Raw genomic sequence first — 25,620 nt, forward strand, 5'->3', positions numbered from 1 at the left:
CAAAGTTATTGCACTTTATTCAACGTTTTCAACATCTGCTAAAAATGTACACATTTCACACTAAACGAACAATACCAATTTTATCCTACCTAAAAGCTATTGTTCAGTTTTTTCCCTTTTGAAAAAAAATGAATATTGACTGGTCCCTAGACTAGACATAAGTTTATTCAAAGACAGCAGTAGATTTCAAAAAGACACTAACTCGTATTTGGCCCAAAATGTAAACTGTGAAAAAAAAGTTTTTGATGGTTCTTTTAAAATTCTAACAAACATTTTTAAAAAGCCATTTCCTTTGCAATGTTTGTAACCCAACTACTGCAGCACTGGGAAATTGAAAGTGATACAAAGTTTTCATTGTAAAAGCTGAAAGAAAGGCAAGTAAACAAGCAGCATAAATAGTGAACAGTTGACAATGTTTTCAGAACATGCCAACCAATATGTAAAAATTATTTATACCAAGCAAGACATTTCACCTGAAAACATGAGACAAACAGGAATAACTGTTACCCGGCTACAGTTCCTTTTTTTTTTTTTTTTTTTTTTTTTAAAGTTAGCTCAGATGTTGTAACAGCAGAATAAGCAAATACAAGATTGGTACTTGTACATTAGTATATAGTACAAAAATATAACTGTTCATAAAGCTTCTGTTGTACTAAGTTGTATCAAACTTAGTTAACTGATATCCAGCAAGTACATAACAAAACACAAGGGCAGAGAGATACTTTGAGACACATTTTTGCTCTCATACACCAACCTCAAGACACTACTCTATATAAACCAGCTCACTATAACTATACTTCTGTCTCACTTTCAGTTGTCTTATATGATTAGCAGTTCAAGTTCTCTCTGCTCAGTGCAATGGTTATACATTGTGAAATGACTCTTGAACATTAGTGTTCATTACTGATTATGAACAATTGTACTCAAATGTCTTAAGGCACCTTTGTTTCCTAAAATGGTAAACAATTCCTCAACTGACACATAAAATCATTGGCAAAAAGTTTATAAATGCCACAATAGTTTAGTTTTAAAACCCTAAATTAACAGATTTACTTTTCAATACGGCCCCTTTTTCTTAATAGTATATATAACTGCTACTTTGTTCCCCCAATAGAGAAAGGGGGAAATGTGAAATATCAGAATTAACTGGACATCTTCACGCAAGAAGAAGATCCTCCCTTCACTCCTTCATTTGAATTAAAATTATCCCTAGCAGTTACCATTCCTTCCGACTTACAAGTCTGAATTGTTGTGCAGAGTGTAAAAAGACATCTTACACTGAGTCATATAATAAAATGCCACTCACATTAACCATTCTTTTTAAACAGTATTTTCTACCGCATATGATTGAGTTTTCTCCCAACTTTGAACAGAAGACAAATGAGAAATTCTGAAACTTCTTTGGAAAGTTTCAGACAGCAGTTATGTCAAGAATTTTCAGTGTGCACTCTGAAAAGATAGCTAGGACCAGCTCAAGTACTATTTGCTCTTCCTCAACTGATTTAGATTCTTTTCTCTCTTTCATATCAACAGGACTGTTAAGTTCCAGTTGCAATATCTTTAATTGGCGATACGCAAATCAAAGAATTCAACTTCATTCTCCTGGCAAGATCCTCACAACTGTTCTAGTCTCTTTACACTGCGTGAGAGAGCCAGAGTAGCACAAAGGGAACCTAGAAGCCTGTATTCGGAGAAGGATTCCCATCACAGGAACTGAGGAAGACAGCTCTAAGTCTGACTTCTGAGGACCCCATAAGCCCTGAAATGAAAGGCATGCTGGGGGTGGGGGGGTGTCAAAGCAGGATTACAGCACACAGCACTGCAGAGATTCTGGACAACACTGCAGTGCACAGGGCAGTGCTCGGTGACAACTGTATATTACAGGCCCTCAGCACACTAACATATGTGAAGCGTCATTCTAGGCCTAAGGAGCAGCCCAGGATCAGGAATGCAAAATCCCCAGGTTGAGACTTCAGAATGAATTTGCATGGTTAGTAGTTAGAAAGAACAAAAATCACATACTTGTAAGAGAAGCAGATTTGATCTGGAATCAGACTAGAAATACGGAGCCCCATTTTTATAGAATCTGGCTTGGAGTACAACCACAGTTTAGATAATATGGCATTTGTCTGCATGTTTATGTCTTGTATGGCAAGAGAAACCATAATTAAGTATTTACTTTTTACTGAAATGTTTATACTTTGAATTTATCCTCTTCACATAGTGTCCCAAAAGCGGCTTTGGTTTCTTCTTCACATAGCAATTGATAGTGTGCTTCATCATCATTGGCGCCATGCAAGCTGCATTTGGTACACGACCCAAGGAAGGGGTAGGACATAAAAATGGCTTAACTTCCCAGTCCTCAAGTCAACTGGGGTGGGTTTTGTCCACAACTTAACCTAAAGAGCAGCCTCAGTGTTTCTCTCAGTTATGTCCAGCTGCAACAGCCCCTAAAGCACCATTGCAGCAGCTGTTAATAGCCAACACTCAATTGCTATGGTCCCCTCCCCCATCCTAGGGGCTATAAGGGCACAGGTCTTGCTACAGTGGCTCCACATCATTTGAGGCTCTCTTGCACTAAGGACTGCTTTGAATCAGCTCTGCAATATCAGAGTTACACAAATTTAATTTAGTAACCTAAATCTAGTGTCTTTAAATTACTTTAAATTTAGTGACCTGTTATTCCAAAATTAAATCAGTCAACCCATAATTTGGCATGATGGGATTTGTGTGTACTGTTTTAAATAAACAGAAGCATCAATTTTAGGATTCAGGCAACCCTTAAATTACGGAGCATGTCACTAAAATGGAAGACAGTGCAATTATTTTACTCTAGTGATAATCTCTTCAAATAAAATTATAATAAATAATTTCAATTAATGCCAGTTTCAAGTGTAATATATGCCTACTAAAATATATCAAAAATATAATCTCTACAGTATGTTAATTCTTGCTACCGCTGTTTTCTACATCACAGACAAACTTCTAGCATGATCACTATTGGTATTTTCTAAATTAGTGGCTCAAGTCCAGATATTAGGAAAATATAAAAACAACTGAAAGCAGAAACGACTGTCCACTCTAATCTCATCACAAACAAATGCCTTCACATGGTCTTTTGTCTGTAGCCAGTATGTACACACCACTAATAGACAAAAAAGACACTAGTAACTTTGGTTTTGTGTTTCATAGGATCAGACCGGTGAACAATTTAACATACTGAATCACAATGTTGATTTTTAAGAAGAAAATAACATTACTTTCTATTCCCTTGCATGACAGATTTAATAATACATTAGTTCAAACAAAGAAGCCTAACACAGTTGTACTGTTTTACAGTGTTTTGTTCACACACAGATTTCACTTAACTAACCAGATACAACAGCTGAATACTAATGAGAGCAGATCAAAGACAAGAGTAACAATAAAAATAAGTGTACACATGACCTTGTTTAATGGCCATTTACTAGTTTGCTTTCTGGCATGTGGAAGAAGTTGTCTTCTTTGAGTTTCAGATGTTCTGGTAAGTCTAGTTTTCTATTAGCCTCTTCAATGTCATCTTGAATTGCCGAAATAAGTGCATCTGCAAAAGGAAAGTTGACATTTTATATTTTTAAAAAAATTCAGACGAAATACTAACCATACAATATTGAGAGAGTGCATGTGACCCACAAAAACCACACTGCTACCAGTGAACAGCTCAGGTTCAGAGACAATGTTCTTTTTAGAGCTGCGCAGAGGATGGAAATCCCATATCACAAAGGATTTTGAGATTTGGCTTTGTTACTATTCAGAAAACCCAAATTTTTCATAATTTTCCATGAAAGAGTTCCCAAAAAGTTCCATTTCAGATCAAAACATTTTGATTTTGACTATTTTATTCTAATAGAAAAAAACTGGGAAATTTCTGAAACAAAAAAATGTTGAAATGGGATGTTATCAGCATGGTTGGAACTCTCCCTTCTCCCACTTTTTCCTCAAATAAAATTTCCACAAAATGAACAGTTTCGTAAAATGAAACATTTTCAGTGGAAATGCATTCTCAAATGAAAAATGGTCCCACCTAAGTTTTTCCAACTAGTGGTAAACATACATTTCTTAGTTAGAATTTTAAATCTACTCTTTCTAAATTGAAAGAGAAAAGTATAGACTTACTGCATATTTCATTAGAAGTGTGCTGAATTCTTTATACTAGATTTTTTTTGAAACTATGTCTTACTGTAGATGTAAGATTCAGAGCCAATCGGGGGGCTATTTGGCCTGGGCCTCAAGCTCAAAGGGGGCCTCAAATTTTGTTAATTTTTTGGCATTTGATAAGTTTAGCAAATTATTTTTATTCGCATCCCTATTGGAACAAAATGTGATACACTCTCTCAGCTTAGAGCTGCAAATTTAAGCAAATAATAGATGTGATTTGATAAAAAACAAATTCTTTTGTTAACTGATATAGATTTTGTCATGTAAGAGTTATAAATGTTCATAAATATTAAATGAAAATATATCAGATCTGATGGCACAAGGTTAGACCGTGATGAACGTGTCTCCCCAGATCAGCTGATTATATAAACAAACCACTACTAGTGGCTGGTGCTAGATCAAGAGCGTGTTGAAAGGCAGAGAACTGTTACATTTTAGTGTCTTTACAGTTTTACATCGCGTTGACTAAGGAATTATTTAGGTGCGAGAATTCCTCATTATTATCTTCATATGGTAGCTAAAAGAGGTGACTGGTTGGTTTAGCCCTAGCTTGGTAGCTTGGCCATCATCATAGGCTTTTGTAGTCTATAGGCCCAGATTCAAGGTGAAAATGTGTGAGGACGATCTTGTACAGTGAGTTTCATGAGGACACATGTTTGAAATTGTTTGACATTATCTCTGTCTGTATCCATGTCTGTGTGTTTTGTTTTGTGTTTTTTTCCCTCTCTCTCTCTCGCTCTCTCTGTCATCCCTTTATCTTCAGCTCATGTTATGCTCATACAAAGCACACGGGATCTTTATAGAGGAAAGTAAATACACACAGTGTTTATTGAGAATACCAGAGTTAGCATATGCTTTTTAGACACACACAGTCCTGCAGTGATGTTTATAGTTACCAGTCCAGAGTCTGGATCAATCTAGTGGCCAGCCAGATTGGTCGCAGAGGGGAGCGAGGCTCTATCGGTCGCGATCCGATGCTCCTGGAGTGTGGCAAGACGAACCCAAAGTCCCATGGCAAAGCACCCTGATCTTATAGTCTTTTTTCTCTATTGAAGTCTATGGATTTTGCTGTGTCAGTTTCTGATGTAAACATCCAATACACCTCCGAGAGGGTCATCCTGTCCTTTGTTCTGGTTTAATCAGTTGTCCGTAGGGGTGCCAGCCTTCACCTCAGGGTCGTCAATCTGCCCTTCATTATGGATGCGTGTTGATGATTCTTTGATGTTCTTTAAGTCTCTTCACTCCTCCTTCCTTGACTCTGGCTATAACAATGACCTTCACACCTCATCTTTTCCTGATGCATACATTCCTCATTCACACAAACAGATTGAGAATACAAACAATAGTATTTATATGAGCAAAAAAGCCATTGCTAATTAAACCTTGCTAAGTTTTACAATCAATAACCAAGACGATTTACATTGAGACCCAGGCCTTCAATGTTCCTCTAATCTACTTAACATAGACACAATAGAGAATCCTGTCTTTTACTTACTAAACCTTAAAACAAAGAAATGTATATTTAACTAGAGTGCCTACTTTGTAATACATATAGGAAACCATAGTAGGCATTATAACTTATCCTAAAACAAAAGGGTGACCATGATCAGTCATAAGGATTGTTCTGGTCTATCATTCCTTTCTGCTATTCAAAAAGGGTAGCTAACAGGATGAAATCAAATCATACATTGATTCTTATGGGTTATTATAAAATCCTACTCCTACACTCAACCTGTCTGACTGTTTCATTTTGTGTTCTTAAGTAGTATTCCTTCATTTTAAGTCTTTTCATAGACGCATAGAATATCAGGGTTGGAAGGGACCACAGGAGTTCATATAGTCCAACCGTCTGCTCAAAGCAGGACCAATCCCCAACTAAACCATCCCTGCCAGGGCTTTGCCAAGCCTGACCTTAAAAATCTCTAGGTAAGGAGATTCCACCACCTCCCTAGGTAACCCATTCCAGTGCTTCACCACCCTCCTAGTGAAAGTTTTTCCTAATATCCAACTCCCCTCCCTCCCCCCACACACACAGCAACTTGAGACCATTACTCCTTGTTCTGCCATCTGCTAGCACTAAGAACAGTTTAGATCCATCCTCTTTGGAACCCCCTTTCAGGTAGTTGAAAGCAGCTATCAAATCCCCCCTCATTCTTCTCTTCTGCAGACTAAACAATCCCACTTCCCTCAGCCTCTTCTCATAAGTCATGCGCTCCAGCCCCCTAATTTTTGTTGCCCTCTGCTGGACTCTTTCCAATTTTTCCACATCCTCCTTGTAGTGTGGGGCCCAAAACTGGGCACAGTACTCCAGATGAGGCCTCACCAATGCCAAACAGCAGGGAATGATCACGTCCCTCGAGCTGCTGACAATGCCTCTACTTATATAGCCCAAAATGCCATTAGCCTTCTTGGCAATAAGGGCAACTGCTGACTCATATCCAGCTTCTCCTCCACTGTAACCCCTAGGTCCTTTTCTGTAGAACTGCTGTCTAGCCATTTGGTCCCTAGTCAGTAGCAGTGCATGGGATTCTTCTGTCCTAAGTGCAGGACTCTGCACTTGTCCTTGTTGAACCTCATCAGATTTCTTTTAGCCCAATCCTCTAATTTGTCTAGGTTCCTCTGTATCCTATCCCTACCCTCCAGCGTATCTACCACTCCTCCCAGTTTAGTGTCATCTGCAAACTTGCTGAGGGTGCAGTCTACGCCATCCTCCAGATCATTAATGATTTCAGCATTTGTGTACATGTTTACAGTAGAAGATTTCAAGTGTAGATAAGCTACTTATTTACAGCAGAATATTTCAAGTGTGGATAGGCTACATATTGACCGGATAGATCACTTTGAAGAGGAGATTTGAAAGTGGTGCAAGCAAGAGATGGCAAAAACAACTGAGTAAAGCAGCAGCTAAGAGCTCAAAGCCAATAACTTCGTTTCTCAAACCACTGGAAAACACACCTTACCCAACAAACAATGCTACATATAATGAAAATTCTGCAACTGCAACAGGTGATATTTCAGTGCCAATACCTAATCATGAGCACAAATAGTCAAGAAGGAGATGTGCCAACAGTAACAGATGAAGCAGAAGATCCAGTGTACGATTAAGAAACTCAATAGCAACAGAAAGATGTAGATCTTACACAGCAAGAGCCATTCATGAGTACTACAGGTTTGACACTGACTGACATTGGAATTATTGACAAGAGCAATGCTACCCAAATGCAATCTTTTCTTCAAATTAGTTGTTTTGAAATTCCAAGTAACATTCCACGAGATGCTAATAATCATGCTTTCCCTACTCGTCTGCTGACAAAAATTCTTCCAAATGGTGAGACCTGCACAAGAGACTGGTTATGCTGGAGTACGGAAAAACAATCTCTGTACTGTGCGCCCTGCTTCATTTTGACCAAAAGTGCTGCGAATGCATCAGTTCTCTCGGATCAATCAGGATGCAGCATCAACAGAGGTTGGAGGAAGTTGAATGACCAAATACCATCACATGAGAATTCAACGACAAATAAAGAAAACTATGTCGCATGGAAATCAGCCAGTAGGGCAGCAACAGCTGAAAGTTCAGTTGAGAATTTACTCTCGACTCAACTCTCTACAGAAACTAATAATTGGAAAAAACTTCGAGTGCATCCTGAATGTCATCCTTTTTCTGAGAGGCGATAGGCTCTCTTTGGTTCCAGTCAACGTATTGGTGATCGTGTAAATAGAAACTTTCTAGGCATAGATGAGCTCCTCAGCAAATATGACCCACTTTTATCAGAGCATGTTAAACGTGTTCGAGAATCGCAAGAAAGTCAAAAGCGCACACAAGTCCATTATCTCTCCAGATGCATACATAACAAGTTTATTGAGCTATGTGGGTCATTCGTACAAACAACAATTCTTGATGAGATTTGAAATGCCAAGTATTTTTAAATCATTGTTGATGCCATTCCAGATTGTTCTCACAAGGAACCGACTACTATGGTTATTTGATATGTTAAGATTGTAGACAGCTCAAAATTTTCAACTGAAGAAAGGTTTATTTTGTTTGATAATTTCACGAGAAAATCTGGAAAAGAAATTGCAAGGAGGCAATTACTTACTTTGGAACTGTTCAGCAAATGTACAATCTCTTCAGTAGCAGTCCACAAAGGTGGGAAGTTCTGAAGCAATATCTTCCTGTTTCCCCGCATGGAATGTCCAAAACTAGATGGTCTGCACGGATTGATGGTGTTCAACCAGTTGTGCAGCATTTGAATTCAGTGATAAAGGCTTTAAATGAGCTTGAATCTCTCAATCTCACTGCACAGGCTCGAACTGAACTTCAGTCTATTCAGAAGCACATGTCCAAATTTGAATGCATTCTGATGTCATCTTTGTTGATGAAGCTACTTACAATGATCCACCAAACTAATCTGGTAACTAAAGCACGCAATGCTACACTTGATGTTGAGAGGGATAACATTGAAAGTCTTATCAACGAACAATGGGATGCGATCCTGAACGAGTCCAAATTAGTAGCACAGAATATTGGCATTTCATCTGAGTTTTCCACCAATCGCAACTTACCTACTGAATCCGATGCCAAGCAGCATTATAGGGTCAATGTCTTCCTTGTCATCATTGACTCTATTCAATCAGGTCTTGTACATCAGTTTGAGTCACTGCGACTAATTTGTACTCTTTTTGGGTTTCTTTGGCAGCTCAACAGACTGAGTAATTAAGATCTACTTTCTACAGCTGAACCATTTCAGTGACAGTACAACAAAGAAATCTCAAAAGATCTCAGTGATAAGGTCATCTTCCTCAACCAAATATATTCCATGAACTTTAAATTGGATTGCAAGCCAAAGAAATTGCTTCAAGAAATACTCTAACTTGGACTCTCTGGGGTGTTTCCTAATATCACAATTGCATTGCATATTTTTGTCAGTTTGCCTGCATCAGTGGCTTCAGGTGAACTCACTTTCAACATGTTGAAGCAGGTAAAGTAATATCAACTTGTCCCATCAACTATGGGACAAGAGCGTTTGAATGGGCTCATCATGCTTAATATCAATTGTCACATTGCACAAAAGCTAGATTTTTTTCCTCAATAATTAATGCATTTGCACGGAAAAACACTAGAAGAGCATTTGTTAAATAAAAAAATATTCAAATTATGTCTCACTCTTTTTTTGGTGCCTTATTTTGTTTTCATGTGATGTTATTTTTTATTTTTATTATGGCTAGGGACCTCAAAAGCTGGAAGTGGCCCAGGCCTCTCTGGACTTCTGAGAGGGCCTGGTAAGATTAGTGGCATTAATTAAAGGAAATAATATATTAATATTAACAAGCACTGATGGTTATTTTAAAAAGCTACTAAGTTTGAAAGGACAAACTTGAAATTTAATCAATTTCAGATGAGCCAAAGGTACTTTCAGACCCTCCATCTGTCCACAAATCACCTGCCAGTTTCAGCTTTAAAGCCACTTTAATAAAAGCTTCTTCCTCCCCTTCAGCATGCATCCTTCACACCTTTTGGGGGTTGGGGGGAAATCGCTGACTATAAAGGAAGACAGTGAGACACACAGTGCTTATAAGTGCATAAAGTATAGCTGAGAGAAGTATTTTCCCTCAACTCTCATAGTTATACCAATATAAGGTATTACTAAACAGTAAATACCAGTTTTACAGAATGATTTAAATTAACTATGTTGCTAATGAGATATTCACTAACAAACCTAAGTTTACCAAAACAGGATGTACTTTTTGCTGCCATTAACATAATACTTAGTCTTCTATGAAGTAGTTTTATATAGCCTCATCCCACTTCTAATCAAAGCAGACCAAATATACAGATTCTACTAAGTGGGCATCCAGTACTGCTACTGCATTTACCAGTAAGTTAATGGAAAGTACCAACTGATTTGTTTAACAATGAAAAATGTACATAATTACAAAAACATTTAAAGTTGCACATGAATAAAATATTGATGCAAAAAAATGTTTTTTAAAAGAAGGGTATTTACTGGCATAAGACTTATAAAGACTAGGAAAAATGTTTCAAGTAGCAGTTCTGTAAGGCAACTTGATGCTTTACTGTACCAGTTATAGGCAAGTAAAGTTTCTTTCCTCCAAACGTCAGAGATTCCCACTGTTTGAGATTTAAAAAGGGTAGGTTGCCCTCTACAGAAGCTAAGATACAGACTGTAGGGAGAAACAGCCAGGTAGAAATCGCAAGAGGCAGATGTTGAGCGGGCATTAACAGTTACATTGTCAGAAGAAAATGATTGCCAAAGACTAGCCAGCTAGGCATCCAGTCACCCTTAACGTACATTGGAGCAGAAAGATTACAACTTTCCCTAACGAGAACGTGAATTAAAACTTCAAGTATTTGGATGTATGTTAAAGATACCACTTTCTCCTTCTTACAGGGTATGCCCTTTTCTTGCTTCATTATAAAAGGACTACAGGAAGGTGATTCCCTGCCCCCTTTTTTCTTTTTAAATATCTTACAATAAAATCTTGTTTTTCAAGGGTTTTTCCTAGAAGTTTCTTTGGAGGATCCAATGAAGTTGGGTCAGAGCTGCCTCCGCTCTTAACTGAGCAGATGGGAGTACGAATCTTTAACAAAGATCTTGACTTCTTTTTGCTGAGCACAGGAGTCAAATATGTGTTAAAAGAAACTGAATAAAAAAAAATCCTTTTCTGTCATTTTTAAAATTTCATTTTGTTGGTACATGTAAAGCCTTAATCTGACAACAATGCACATCTGGAAGCAGTGCTGCATTATTGTCTTTAATGTAATTACCAAAACTAGGATCCTCTAAGGATTTCTGCACTAAAAGGAACATAGTTTTCTAGGCCAGAAAGGACTAAAAAACAACAGAATATCACCCCATCATTTCTGTATCAATCCCATAACTTCTGATTCATAAAGACAAACTATGTGTTTACTATGTGTAAACCTGTCCAGATTATGCACAATCTGGCACAAGACACATCTAATGGGTGTTGAGATAATTACTTCCAAGGCTTCTCCTTCGGGTACTGTGCAGCACTGATAACAGGAAGAACAATTAGTAAAAAGCCCCTGCTGAAAAGCCACCAAAGTGAGATATCACCATTGCTTCCACTGCACTCTGAAGAGGAGTAAAACTGAAATGTGAAGCCTCTCCATTTGTTACAAGAAGCAATCACACAAAGGGTTGGAATCTACCACTTGATGATATATCAGATTTGCAACTCCCATAACATAGGAGGTTCCATGGCAAGTTCTGTATTGAAGAGCCAGACCAAAGAATGAGGATTCTGTTTGGACTACCACTTTTGAATAATCAATTTAGATTTTGTGAAGGAGCTGTCCTTCAATAGCTCAGATTCAGCGAGAATTCAAGGTTCTGGGAGTGATATCACCATGGTAACCCAAACAAGAATAATTCAGCCAGGAAACAGATGTGCAAGGTGACGCAGCTTGTAAGTATATCTGTTTTCTGTATTTCTCGATAATCCTTAATTATTTTTTTTTATATCAGAATAGTAAAGCCCTTTTTGTTGCGTTCAACCTACCATAGCAAGCGAAGACCATATTTATGGTTTGAATGATCCACTTCCAAAAGAAGATTTACTTAATTATCAAAAGTGAAAAGGAACACAGGAGGAAGGCAAATCTCTGGTGGCAGTAAACTGCATAAACCATCAATGTCAGGCTCAAAAATCTTCATAAACAGAAACTTTTAGGGAAGCCTTGATACTTACCTAAGGAATCAAAGTTTTTTTCTGGTCTGATGTACCCAATGATGACTATACTAAGAACTTCACCATAAAAGTCTTCTTTGAATGTGTGGATGATGTGCGTTTCCTAAAGAAAAAAGAAAAAACTGTTATAACTGTTTTGTTTATGTTTTCTCTGTTTCTCAAGAAGTTTAGCCCAAGTTACTGTTACCAACTACAAAGAGGAAAAAAAACCTATTTTATCCCTGCCCCACATCTTAATAAAGTTCAGTAACTTAAATTAACATTTATTATCCATGTTTAAGAAACCGGACAGAAAACTGTTAAAGTACGGTAAACTGAGCATCTCTGAAACTTCAGTAAGCATGACAAGAGTCTCAACCATTAATTTCATGCTACTATGTCCAAAGAACTACAGTATAGTCTACATGCTCATGTACACTTGAGCAATGCCCAGGTTTTTTTAATGAGAGTTTTGTACACACTGTATCTGAGGGCAGAAAATGGCTGAGAATCACTTAAGATGTGAATATATAATTAAAAACAAAAAAACAAAACACTCCTGTAGGTATAGTTTCTGAATCAATGGCTCCTAAGTCAAATTTAGTCACATAATCCTTCACCTTTATCCTAAACAAAGAATACCTTTAATAGATATTAAATTTGAATTTGTTTCTATTTAGATGGCTTAACACAAACAAGAGAGGAAACAAAACATTTTTCTAGTCCTCTTAAATGTATAAGCAAAAACAACGAGGAGTCCTTGTGGCACCTTAGAGACTAACATTTATTTGGGCATAAGCTTTCATGGGCTAAAACCCACTTCATCAGATGCATGGAGTGGAAAATACAGTAGGCAGGTATAAATACACAGCACATGAAAAGATGGGAGTTGCCTTACCAAGTGGGTGGGGGGGTCAGTGCTAACGAGCCAATTCAATTAAGGTGAAAGTGGCCTATTCTCAACAGTTGACAAGAAGGGGTGAATATTAAGGGAGGGAAAAATCACTTTTGTAGTGCTAATGAGGCCAATGCAATCAAGGTGGCCAATTTCTAACAGTTGACAAGAATGTGTGAGTATCAGCAGAGGGAAATTACTTTTTGTAGTAACCCATCCACTCCCAGTCTTTATTCAGGCCTAATTTGATGGTGTCCAGGTGCAAATTAATTCTAGTTCTGCAGTTTCTCGTTGGAGTCTGTTTTTGAAGATTTTTTGTTGAAGAATTGCCACTTTTAAGTCTGTTATTGAGTGTCCAAGGAGATTGAAGTGTTCTCCTACTGGTTTTTGACTGTTCTAATTCTTGATGTCTGATTTGTGTCCATTTATTCTTTTGCGTAGAGACTGTCCAGTTTGGCCAATGTACATGGCAGAGGAGGGGGTTTTAGCCCATGAAAGCTTATGCCCAAATAAATTTGTTGGTCTCTAAGGTGCCACAAGGACTCCTCATTGTTTTTGCTGATACAGACTAAAAGGGCTAACACTCTGAAATCTTAAATGCACAGAGTACCTCATGATATTGTTAGTATTTATGACTGAATTTAATGTTTCTTGAATCAAAGAAGCACATGCAATTAAATGAGGAGCTAGCAGAAATAGCTAACAAGCATGACAATTTGAACAAAGCACTTCATTTCTCAAGCAAAATCCTCATTTAGTTATGTCACTAATCGGCATTTAATCTACACACTCTAAATCCATTGCCCAAATCTAATTAAAGGAAATGTATAGCTAAGTGTCATCATAAGACATGGCAGATACAAATGACCCATAAGCTCCTCGAGTACCTTCATGTACATGCTAATCAGAAGAGACCAAACTGAAATTACTGGGTCACAGACATTCTGCACAAATTTCCATTCCTACTGAAGTTACTTTAGAAGAATATTATGGGTAAGAGCTTGAAATTTCACAAACTGCAGCAGTTTACAGTGTTTTAGTATGTGAAGCTAGGTGTACTAACAACAAATAGATTCAACAATTATATTTGTCTTTGCTTATCAAATATGGTTTTATTTCAAGTTATTCCTACACGACGCATACTCCTGCAAGTGTACTATAGAGCTCTACTGTTTTACCTGCAAAAGCTTTTAAAATACCACTGTTCTTACTGCTGCTTGAAGGTTTTTATTTATTTATTTTTTAACTGGTTAGTGTGAGAAATTTCTTAAGGTGTTTTGCTCTTCAAGAGCAAGAATCCTACATTTATGAAATTGTTAAGAATAGGAAAACTACTTATGATTTTGATTTTTTACCATCATTGTCAGGATTCCTACTACTCACCCATTTCATATCAGGTTTCAGGATTCTAATGTAGTAAACTGCCATCTAGCTTTAGATTATTTCCATCTTTAAAATGGTTTCTTGAATTCTGAAGAAATCGTGTATTATTTGAGAAGCAGATTTTAGGGATGCTTTTGCTTCTTACACATTTGGGAACTGAATGAAGATTCTAAAGAGAGATGAAAGAGTAGCAGCTGGAATAAAACTTGGGGCAGGGGCTCATGCCTAACTGCCTGTGATTTCAGAATGCTGAAAATCTAACTATTTTTGCTGGTTCAGGCTAAGGAGCCAGGACCCAAGAGAAAAAAAATCCTACACAGATGATGGTATAATTAGAGGGCATGAGACTTTGTTCTTGATAATATTTGAATTCATTCTTAGTTTATTATACTGATTCTGCATAAGAGGCCATACTATGATATGTGGATTCCATTACTGATCAGAAAACATAATGGAAGAACAATACAAATTATGTAAAGAAATCTATTAAGCCATACTAATTTTTCTTTTATTTTGAAGTGCAGTTATACTCTGAAAAATAACAGATGTCATTAGGTTCTTACTCATTTATCCTATTTCCATGTCTTTTATAATCAAATGCACTCAATTTACTATTTAAGCTTACGTTTATTTTAACTGGCAGCATGACAAGGGGCCTGTAATCAGCATCAGAATTTAGCTAATTTAATTGATGATGCAAGAGGTAAACGGGAACATGTCTTATTCTTCTATGGCTGCATGGACTCCGTCTACTAAGAGACTCTCCTCTCAGTATGTAAATAAGACAAGTGCCACTTTTATGACTAGAAATGTAATATCTAAATCCCATTCATTCAGTTTATGGAGCAACTTCCACTCCTCTTACTCAAGCCAGTAGTCTAGTTAGTTTATAATAACCAAAATACCACAAAAAGCAGAATTCTTACCACTGATTTCTTTACATTCTTGTAATATGGGTTCCAACCTATGCTCAAAACCATTTTATGCACATCTCCATTTCCAACACAGGCCCACCCATAGTATATACCAGTGGAGATATCAGATGGAAAGCTTTCAACGACTTGCTCAGAAAAGTTAGCTGCAAAATAAGTGTACATTATATAAATTAAGTGCTCCATAGTACAGTAAACAGCTTAAAATGTATTTAAAAAAACTCTACTCATATAATTTGATATTAATGATACAATGCTCCACTTAATACAAGTATAAGCAATAGGAAAAAACAGCTTCATAGCCAATTAGCACACTGGCTTTGTAGGATATCCAAGATACCACAGAGTTAGCAGATCTATGGAAAACATAGTTCCAAGTTATTGTGTAGAAATGACCTTGTATATACATTAACCAACCAGGCTGAATTCAACGCTTTAGCACAATCCGGGAATGTGGCCATAGTCCCATTTGCACTACAAAGAGAAGCCAAACTGTAATGAGGTCAGGGTACGCTGTGTTGAAAGTCACACACACAAAATAATCATTAAAGTGAAATTAAGACCACAGGTACCTATCAGTGGTTTAAGTGTATACTGCCTTTCAAAATGGTTACAGTTAAAAAACCCTCAGATGTTAGAAGACCAAGAAACAGCATTAAGCACTTATAAAACAAATCACCCAAGCTACTTTAAAGGAATACTCTCTGACCTCTAAAAACAATCCCATTCTCTCCATCTTTTCCATCTCTGAAGATCTCTTAATAAAGAGGAGTCAACACTCATTTAGGTTGAGTGTATTACAGTGTGCAGTGGTGCATTACTCAAGCCTGCCTCAGAGTCATCGCACAGTTTCACATAAGCCATACCCAGTATACACCACTTCCACACTGGTAAAGCAGTGACCTCTGTTTGGTGCTAGGCTTTCTGGGGGCATATCCCAGGGTTCTTAGCACCTCACCAAGTGGAACCACTCTAGGAATTGGTTTGTGGTATATGGTGGGAGAACTCATCTAGCCTTCCCAGACTTTTGTGCAGAAGTATTTTAGCCTGCCACGTTTAGCTGAGGCACTTCCTCTTCTACACACACCTCACCTCTGTCCACCATAACCAGGAGACAAGCCATGGATTCATTAGATGAGCTGCTCCTGTTTGCAGGAGAGTTATTTATGCAGTGGAGTGGACATTCGGTGAATTGCTGGATGGCCTTTTGGAAGCACTTTCTGAGATGCAGAATGTGGCAGGACTTTGAAGCCAATTCATTCATCACAGAATGAACAGACATGATGAATGCTGCAATTACTGAAGATTCCCCATGTGTAGACCAGCACTTCTGGTGCAAGAGAACTAGCACAGTGTGATGGGATCACATTGTCTTGGAGACCTGGGATGACCTGCAGAGGCTCCAGAATTTCTGCATGAGGAAGCAGACCTTCTGAGAAGGTTGTTCCAACCCTCCAGCACCAGATCACTCAATTGAGGGAGTCCTTACCAACAGAAGCAGGTTGCAATAGTCCTTGGGAAGCTTTCTACCCACACTGCTAAAGGTCATTGCAAAGCAGTTCAGTGTTGGCTGAAACCTGTCAGGTTTGTAATAGCAGAGATTTGAGCATTAATTAACATTGTAATTTACCAATGAGCAGTGGACATTAGAAATGTGCCTGAAATAAATAGCGTACTTTCAGAGAATGTTGTTCCCAAACTGCTCTGCAGCCATTGATGGCAAATCTGTGCCCATACTTTGCTTGCCAGAAAAAGTAAGAAAAAATGTCATCTGCAAAGAGTACTTCTCCCTAGTTTTGCAGGCCTTCATTAATCACAGAGACAGGTCCATGAAAACCAACATGGGAAGTACGGAAAGATTCATAAGGCCAGGGTGCTTAGGAGACCTGGCATTTACCTGTTGGGAGAAGCAGGGACCTTACGCTCTCCTATTTACATTGTTATCAACGGAGTGTCAGTGCCCACTGTCATTTTGGAGAACCCCGCCAACCTATTCCTGCCAATGCTTATGACAACACACCCTGACTTAAGAGAGCATGGTAAGAGAATTAAATTACATTCTTAGCAGTTGCAGGGTAGTGGAGTGCACATCTGGCAGACAGAAGGCAAGATGGCGCTGCCTACAAAATCATTTGGATGCCAGTGCGGCCAATGCCATCCGTATGATTGTGACCCACATATCTGCAAAGCTAAAAAAAGTATTTTTGCATGGAGTGGTATCAAGACACTGCTGGTCTGCAGGCCCAGTACAGGCAACCAGAAAGTGCACCTACCACTTGGGCTGGATCAAGGTGGGCAAAAAACATAAGCATCCCATTTAGGAGTGAAGGAAAATTACCAGGACCCTGGGCTGGTATGATGAAGCTTGCTAGCAGCACAGTGGAATTCCCCCCCTCCCCCTGCACCAATAGTGTCCTAATAACAGACAGAACAATCAGCAGCAATGAGGTCCAGCAGTGACTTATGAACATGCTGCCTGGAACAGTTCTTTGCTAGTCAAGGTATAAGTCTATATCATATCAGTGTAATTGAGTTCCTAAAGAGCAGTGTTTGCTAAGTATACAGGCCTCCCAAGCATGAGAATAAACTTTTAAATATTTTGAAAGGAATATTTGCAAAGGTAGTTTGAAAGAGCCATTAGCAACGTGTTTTAATTTGTTCCCCTCCGCTTGACATCCCTCTTGGATCGCATATGGGTGGGGAGTATGGGGTGGAGGAAGAGGAAACTGTCTAGAAAATATCTTGGTTTCAGCCCTCAGCCAAAGCTAAGCACACCCCATTACATACACCATCCTCCACATGATAGTTTTATTGGTCATAACCCAGAAATCCTTCCCTCTTAGAACAAAAATTCTCCCCTGTGACAACAAATATGGCAGGCAGCACTTACAATATTGCAGATTCAAAACTGGCCCTGCACATCTCCTTCAGGCTGTTCCCCAGGTCCATCCCCAAATAAGTCCTTGGACAATGGACCCAGGACGTTCACCAGCCAATCTGGCTGAGTGAGCTGAACTGGGGTTTTCAGTTTTGTGGTCTGTTCCTGGTATCCATCATGGCCCATTCACTGCCGTCCCCGCCTCCCTTCCTCCAGTCTGATAAAACGACCATCTGGATTCAGAAGGATGTCATAGGAAAGAGTGGGCTCTTCAGTGGCAAGTGCCTAGTCCAGCTCCTCACAGAAGGAGTATTTAGATGCAGAGGGCACACTGCCTACCTGCCGTTTCCATCTTTGCCCTCACAAATACAGCTGCTTCCGGTGCCTGATATGCTCCCTACACTGCACAACAGTGTGGCAGACACTCACTTCTGCCAGACTCTTCCATATAAGCTTAACGGTGGATATTTCTGGAGCTCTTGCTAAAATGATGGTCCTGAGTGTACTCACACCAGAAGTTAACTAGAACCTCAGTGTGCTCCTCGGGCCAGCTAGTGGCATGCTGGAGGTAGGCCATCTTCTATGCTGTTGGCAGAGCTAGCCTGAGCTTTGCAAAAACTAGAGCAGGCCATGTGTAAAATGAGGATGAATACCATAGTGCAGCGATGTGAACTGCCAGTAGCTTCTCATGCATAGAGGGAAAGTAGTAGGAAGTAAGTAGAAGGGCCAGAAAATACAGCTATAGAGAATTGTGAGAATGGTAGGGGAGGACTACTTAGACTCAAAGTCAGGTACCCGTGCCTTTGCTACCTTCACACGGCAAAGTGGGTAAGTCACAGGTCAATGTGCGGCCTGACTCATACCCCAGTGGAGTAAGCCAACTCCAGACAAGTCTAAAGGCTGTGAGTGTAGATGAGAGAGGATTTGGGCCAATACCACACAGGACGACATGCAGAAAAACTGCAGTGTAGACGTGCCATTAAAGAAGTTCAAATTTTATGTTTTATTATTACCTGGTCTGGGATATGAATTCAGGACTTCATAGACTTCCTTCACTACACTTCCTGATATCAGTGGGAGATTTGGATAGAAATCAAGATCAAGTTTATTTATTCCTTACTTTATTGTCACAATCAATATCACTCCGGGCTCGTCCACACAAAGAAGTTGATTGGTTTAAATTAAATCAGTCCAGTTAAACCAGTACAACATGAAACTGATATGAAAGTCAGTGCAAAAACTGGTAGCAATTAGTTTAGATTACATCTAATTTTTACAGACCCAAGCTAAACTGACAAGCCAAGTTTCAACTGACATAAGAGTGGCCATATACTTGCACCAGTTTAGCTAAATTGGTTTTAAATCATTTATTTAGAGCATTACAACTTTGCTTAAAGACCAAGCCTTAGCGAAAAATATCTACTCCCCTTTAGGCCTACCCTACTTCTGTCCTTTGTTTCTTTTCCTTCCTTTGTTATTCTCCCTCCTCCAGGTTCCTCCCTTTATGTTTCCTTTTTTGCAGCAACTCGCAATTCCTACTCCCTGTTCTAGACTAAGGGCTTGTCTACACTTACCGGGGGATCGACGAGTGGCGATTGATGCATAGGCGGTCGATTAAATCGACCGCAGATCATTCTCCCGTCAATTCCTGTACTCCACCGGATCGAGAAGAGTAGGGGGAGTCGACGGGAGAGCGTCTCCCATCGACATTGCATAATGTGGATCCTGCGATAAGTAGATCTAAGCTACATCAATTTGAGTTAAGCTATTCACGTAACTCAAGTTGCATAGCTAAGAACGAATTTCCCCTGTAGTGTAGACAAGGCCTAAGATATGACAGCTTTGTTAGGAAGCTTGAAAAAAAGCCTATCCTCACTACACGTAACTGAAATGCAAATGGCTGCTCAAATTTCAGTATCTTGCTAATCTGATAACCAGAATATGAAACTAGTTAGAATAATTTTTGTTCAGGGTGAATTTCTATTTCCATTGTGTATTTCACTCCATTTGTTCAAAGTAAACAGCACAAATTAATAAACTGAATGATTTTAACCTGACAGGATATTCAGCGGACAGCTTAATATTTTAAAGAGACAGGCTGAAACATTTACCAGAATGGTTCTGTGAAACTGCTTTTGATATTTTTAGCATTACGTCCTGAAGTGTGCGCTTTAGAAGCGACATGGATATATGGTAAAGCACACAGTTGTTGTTCTTGGCTAAATGAACTTGACTGATTTCTGTGAAGCAAATTTTTTAGTTACTGATAGAGACCAAAACATCAATGTAATGTTTTCAAAACATGCAAGTATTGTTGGTTTGTACACAAGCAGCAGCTGAACACTGTGATAGCCTTTTAGTAAGTTTAGGAATGCATAAAGCATTTTCAAGACCAATAAATGTCACCAAATGAAATAAAAATGTTTATGGTGTTTATCTTAAAGGATTTATGTTTTATGTTACAAAACAGAACGACCTTTTTTCCCCCCAATACAGAAAAGATCTTACCAGCCCTAAAGCTCGGCAGTGGTACAGAGACCCAGAAACTAAGGGCATGTCTACACTATGGGCACAACACCAGCACAGCTGCAGCTATGCGAGTATAGCGTAGATGTTTCCTACATCAATGAAAAGAGTTTTTCCACTGATGTAGGTAATCCATCACCCCAAGCAGCTGTAGCTAGGTCGATGGAAGAATTCTATGCCTGGGGTTAGGTCATCTTAACTGCAGCACTCAGGGTGTGAATTTTTCACACCCCTGAGCAACATAGCTAGATTGATCTAAATTTTAAGTGCAGACCATGGCTAAATCAGACAAGCTATCACGGATTAACTGTAAAACTCCAACTCAAACTGTTACAAATGAAGAGGCACTGTCCAGCACTCTGCTTTATGTTTCCACACTAAAGAGATTCAGCTTCCTTTTACCTGTATATAGTGATACACATACTAGTGTTGCATTTCTCCAATTCTAGTTTTGCTTTCACAAAACTATACTTTTTCTTCTCGACAAGCTAATTCCATTAGCTTGTTACTGGCAAGTTAACTTTTCTTTATCACAAAAAAGGGAGGTAACCACAACCGAAAAGCATCTCCCAAGTTGAAGAAATAGAACAGGGCCCGACAGAATGCGTCTATTTTTAATCCCTCACTATACATTTGAGTGTATGGGGGTGAGGGGGTTAGAACACATGGGGAACCCTTGTTTAGGTAAGAAACTTTCCCCACCCCCAGGAATCCTCTGTATCAGAGTCAAAGTGAGGGGTAGCTAGGGATGAAATCCTAGTTCCATTTAAATCACATAGCGCCATGATTTCATCCCAGCTTTCTGAGCAAGCTATTTTGCAACTCCTCCTTACCTACATACATGTACTCATCCCAATCTCTAAAGAAAACTCCTTCCCTCCAGCCCACAAATCCTGGAACTAGGACAATACTTTTTAGAAAGCAAGATATACCCAGTAATTGCTAATTATTTAACATTTTAAAAGGGGACATTTTGGATGCAAACCTGTCACCAATTTGTGCTGGTACCTAATCATAGCATTAAGCTGGCATGGTAGTAGGGATCATGGAAATAAATAAAACTATGCTCCTGAGTGAATCACAGATCTTCTATGGCAAACCCTAATCAACTCTAAGAAACTAGCCTGTTGCCAAAAAAATGGTTAAAAAAGGACCCCATTGAAGTGATACTCAGAACAGTGTAATTGCTAACATTAATAAAATAATCGCTTTTCATCATATTACAGAAAGCATGATTGACCTTGCCTACATAAAGGAAATTTTGCAGAACTTTCCACTGCTGCCAAGACTGGTTCAAAGAAGAACAGGAGTACTTGTGGCACCTTAGAGACTAACAAATTTATTAGAGCATAAGCTTTCGTGGACTACAGCCCACTTCTTCGGATGCATACACTTCTTCGGATGCATACAGTATGCATCCGAAGAAGTGGGCTGTAGTCCACGAAAGCTTATGCTCTAATAAATTTGTTAGTCTCTAAGGTGCCACAAGTACTCCTGTTCTCTTTGCGGATATAGACTAACACGGCTGCTACTCTGAAGACTGGTTCAGTTTCTCCAGTATTCACAACACAAGATGCTTAGTATCCACAGACACTATTTGTGATCAGCTTTGGAAGTAATAATATCCAATTCTGTTTAAGGCACATTTAATCAACATGGAGATTAAAAATTGGTGGCATGTCTATGCCAGCTCTCCCAACGTTCCTAACACAAGTGGAGCTAATCAGTGTTAGTAACTGTGGGAAATAGTTACAAGATTTCCCCACGGTAGGCTGTAGACAGGCTGTCTTAGTTCACTCTAAACAAGGACTCTAAACATAAACAAGGAGAGTGTTCAGCACCGGTTCAGACGAAATGGTGCTGTAGTGAATTCTTGTGTTATTCAGGCCAAGTCAGCGCTACAGCTTTTGTCAAGACAGTCAATGTCAGTTAGGGGTGGAATTTTTTTTTGCAACATTTCTATACCAGCAGACCTAGAATAGACGCAGGTATATCAGTATAAAAACTCTTCCGCTGAAAGAGCTTATTTAGTGCTGAGTATCAGTATAAGCTAAATGCACTTTTTGACAGCATAAGCGGTCTCTAACCTAGGCAGTTTGCGGGCACCTACACCGGCAACCTTCGCCTGTTGCTAAAGCGAGGTGGGGGGAGGGAGGTATTTCCAAGCAAGGCCATTTCCGTACGGCTCCTGCTTAGCCCTGGGTTTGCCCACCCACTCCGCAGGGAGCCCCCCAGACCTCAAGCGAACTGCCTTGCTCCCACGGCTACGCCGCGCCCGCCGGCCCAGCCCTTTCCGGGGCACGGGCCGAGAGAAGCGATTCACTTCCGGCTGCTCACCGGGCAAGCGGCACAAGAGCCCTGGCCGCGCTGGAGGCCCCAAGGACGAGCGGGGTCGGCCACGCACCGGGCAAGTAGCAAGCACGGCCGGCGAGCCCGTATTGCAATATCTGTGACGTCACAGTGGACGGGTCACTGACGCCAGGGCTAGCCCCCCTCCCCCAAGCGGGGTCTCGGCGCCCCCATGCCCCGCAGGGGGGGGGGGGGCACAGCTCGGAGCGAGTCCCTAACACCCGCACTCACCGGTGGGGATCCCCAGCTCCTTGGAGCCTCTGCCGAAGCCCCTCACCACCTCCCCACGGCAGAAATAGGGCAGGTGCCTCATGGCCGCGGCAGGAGCAGACCGGCCGCCGGCGCAGGGTCGATGAGGGCGAGGACGGCTAGCTCGAGAACCGACCCCAACGGCCACCAGCAGCGACGGTTCCCGCGCGGGCCCCTCCTGAGCGCTGCTGCTCTTTCGTAGCGCGAGGAGGGCTGCTGTCGGGTCGACTAGCCGGCTTTGAATTCCCAGACGCCGGTGCGGAAGGGATGGGCAGGGGGCGGACGCGAGCCGCGACCTACTGGAAGGTTCCAGTTTCTTCGCCATGGAATCTTCCGGATTCCCCTGTGAATGGACTCGCCCAGCCGCGCGTGGGAGGGACGCCGCGCAGAGTCGTTACGCCGCACGCATGCCTCCCCCTTTCCCCCAAGTGAGAGCGCCGCGTCCCTTCTGACTCACGATCAGCAAGGAGGGAAAGGGCCACGCGCCAGCCTGTGGGGCGGAGGGAAAGCGCCTCGCGCCAGCCTGGGGGGGCGGAGGGAGGGGCCCCGCGCCAGCCCCGACTCCTCGTCGGCCTCCTGCTCTTCTCCCGCCGCTACCCTGAGCGGGCTGCGCCGAGGGCCTCTTCCCCGCTCGCCGCCATCCGCCCGCCTGCCCTCCCCAGAAGCGGGGCCGCGACGCGCCCCACGGGGGCTCAGCGACTTCCCGGCAGCGCAGAGGCGCCGAAGGGAACGGGGGGCGGATAATTGCACTTCACTCGCATTTTCAACCAGCTGCTCCAGCCAGAACCCACATTCTCCAGCTCCAAAATCCCAGGCCCGTAGCGCCTGAGTGCACTAGCAGGTACACGCGCACAGCGGCCAGTTCGCACTTCCCAGGCCTCATCTAATGGTCTCCAGGCTAGATGCATTCACACTACCTCTCTGACACAAGGCTACATCACTAAAACAGAGTGGTTATATCTAAGGCTAGCGTCACGCAGCAAGTCAATGGCAAAACTGGGAAGAAAACTCAGATCTTCTGCCTCCCAGACCCATCCTTTAACCCAAAACTATTATTCCCTTTATTTGTTAGTATTATTAAATTGGATGTTTGTTATTAGGATGGGTAGGATTATTCACAGAGGGGAAAACCAGGTATGTCAAGATTGTGACTTGCCTATGGTCACCCAGAGTTTGTAGCACAGTATTACCATCTGCGATCAATTCTTGTGCTTTAACTACAGGAGCATTTTTGTTTCCTAATCATTACATTTGGAATCATAGAGCTAGATCATATCTTCATGACAGTCTCAGCTTTGTATACATTTTTGTTCATTTCTATGCAAGGATCTCAAACTGATGGTGTATGTAGATGGGGGGAAATGTATTAAAATGAATTTGTTTCAGCCATCAGTAAAACACTAGGAAGGAGAGTCACTTATTAAAAGAAAACCATTCAAGCTCGCATTATAGTGATTCTGCAGCACTACTGTAGTAAAGGGTTAGGTCATGACATTTGTTTAAAGATCAACCTTCCTGAGTACTCAAAGTGACAAGCATAGTTGGATTTCTTTAATAGTTGGTGTGCCCCAGCACAGTAAGGTTAGTGACCCAAATTTGGAGTCACTTGTGCCAGGTGTAATCCCCTCCCCCATAGCCATTTTTAAAAAAAGTTTCTTTGCATAGAGTAGAGGTGGGCAAACTACAGCCTGCGGGCCACATCCGGAGCCCCTGGCTCCTCCCCCACAGTCCCTCCTCCCCCGCAGCCACACTGGCAGCGCTCTGGGTGGCAGGGTTGTGCGCTCTTGCAGAGCAGCGCGGCACCGTGTCTGGCTCCATCCGGGCAGCGCGGCTGCCAGATATGCTGCTCTGAGTGGTATGGTTGGGAGGCTGGATAAGGGGCGGAAGTTCGGGGGGGGGGGCGGTCAGGGAATGGGGGGGTTGGATAGGGGGTGGGGTCCTGGGGGATGGTTAGGGGAGGGGGCGGTTAGGGGATAAGGAGGAGGGGGGGGTTGGATGGGTCAGAGGTTCTGAGGGGGGCAGTCAGGGGGTGGGGGCCAGGTTATTTGGGGAGGTACAGCCTTCCCTACCCGGCCCTCCATACAGTTTTGCAAACCTCGGGCCAAAAAGTTTGCCCACCCCTAGCATAGAGCTAGAGATCAAACTATTGATGAGCTATGGGTCAAAGTGGTTTCAGTCTGACAACTTTTGCCCAAGGTAGTGCATGGCCCCTACTAAATCTTTAGACAACCCAATTGATCATAGTATTTAAGAAAAATGTACATTTTTTACACTAGACATTCTCCAATACAGAAAAGTGAGTAGAGGTTTCCCTCACTGCCATTTTCTATTCTTTAAAGCTTGACTCTTATATCTGAACAGTTAGATTATTTTCAGAGGGGTAGCTGTGTTAGTCTGTATCAGTAAAAACAACAAGGAGTATGCCCAAATAAATTTGTTAGGCCTTGGCTACACTTGAGAGTTACAGGCCTTGGCTACACTCTGTGAAGCACGAGTGT

At 40.9% G+C, this 25,620-nt stretch overlaps 1 protein-coding gene and 1 long non-coding RNA gene across 3 annotated transcripts in view; one reads left to right on the forward strand and one right to left on the reverse strand.

Moving 5' to 3' along the window:
* On the reverse strand, positions 1-23,838 carry RFK (riboflavin kinase). Of its 2 annotated transcripts, XM_065550517.1 has the most exons (5): positions 23,105-23,553; positions 15,115-15,266; positions 11,932-12,034; positions 9,639-9,736; positions 1-3,583 (listed from the first exon to the last, which is right to left on the reverse strand). In XM_065550517.1, exons 1-4 carry the CDS (start codon positions 23,445-23,447, stop codon positions 9,654-9,656), a joined length of 681 nt encoding a protein of 226 aa, XP_065406589.1. In that variant the 5' UTR covers positions 23,448-23,553; the 3' UTR covers positions 1-3,583; positions 9,639-9,653. The 2 variants fall into 2 exon arrangements, with proteins under 2 accessions (XP_065406589.1, XP_005297790.2); XM_005297733.5 differs by lacking the exon at positions 9,639-9,736 and having other exon boundaries at positions 23,105-23,838.
* LOC122173740 (uncharacterized) overlaps positions 23,829-25,620 on the forward strand; it is a 13,755-nt gene continuing 11,963 nt past the window's right edge. Inside the window, exon 1 of the long non-coding RNA XR_010588878.1 lies at positions 23,829-23,963. This is a non-coding gene — a long non-coding RNA (uncharacterized LOC122173740). The remainder of the gene's footprint in view (positions 23,964-25,620) is intronic.

The sequence above is a fragment of the Chrysemys picta genome, chromosome 6 (assembly GCF_011386835.1).
Source record: "Chrysemys picta bellii isolate R12L10 chromosome 6, ASM1138683v2, whole genome shotgun sequence".
Taxonomy (NCBI): Eukaryota; Metazoa; Chordata; order Testudines; family Emydidae; genus Chrysemys; species Chrysemys picta.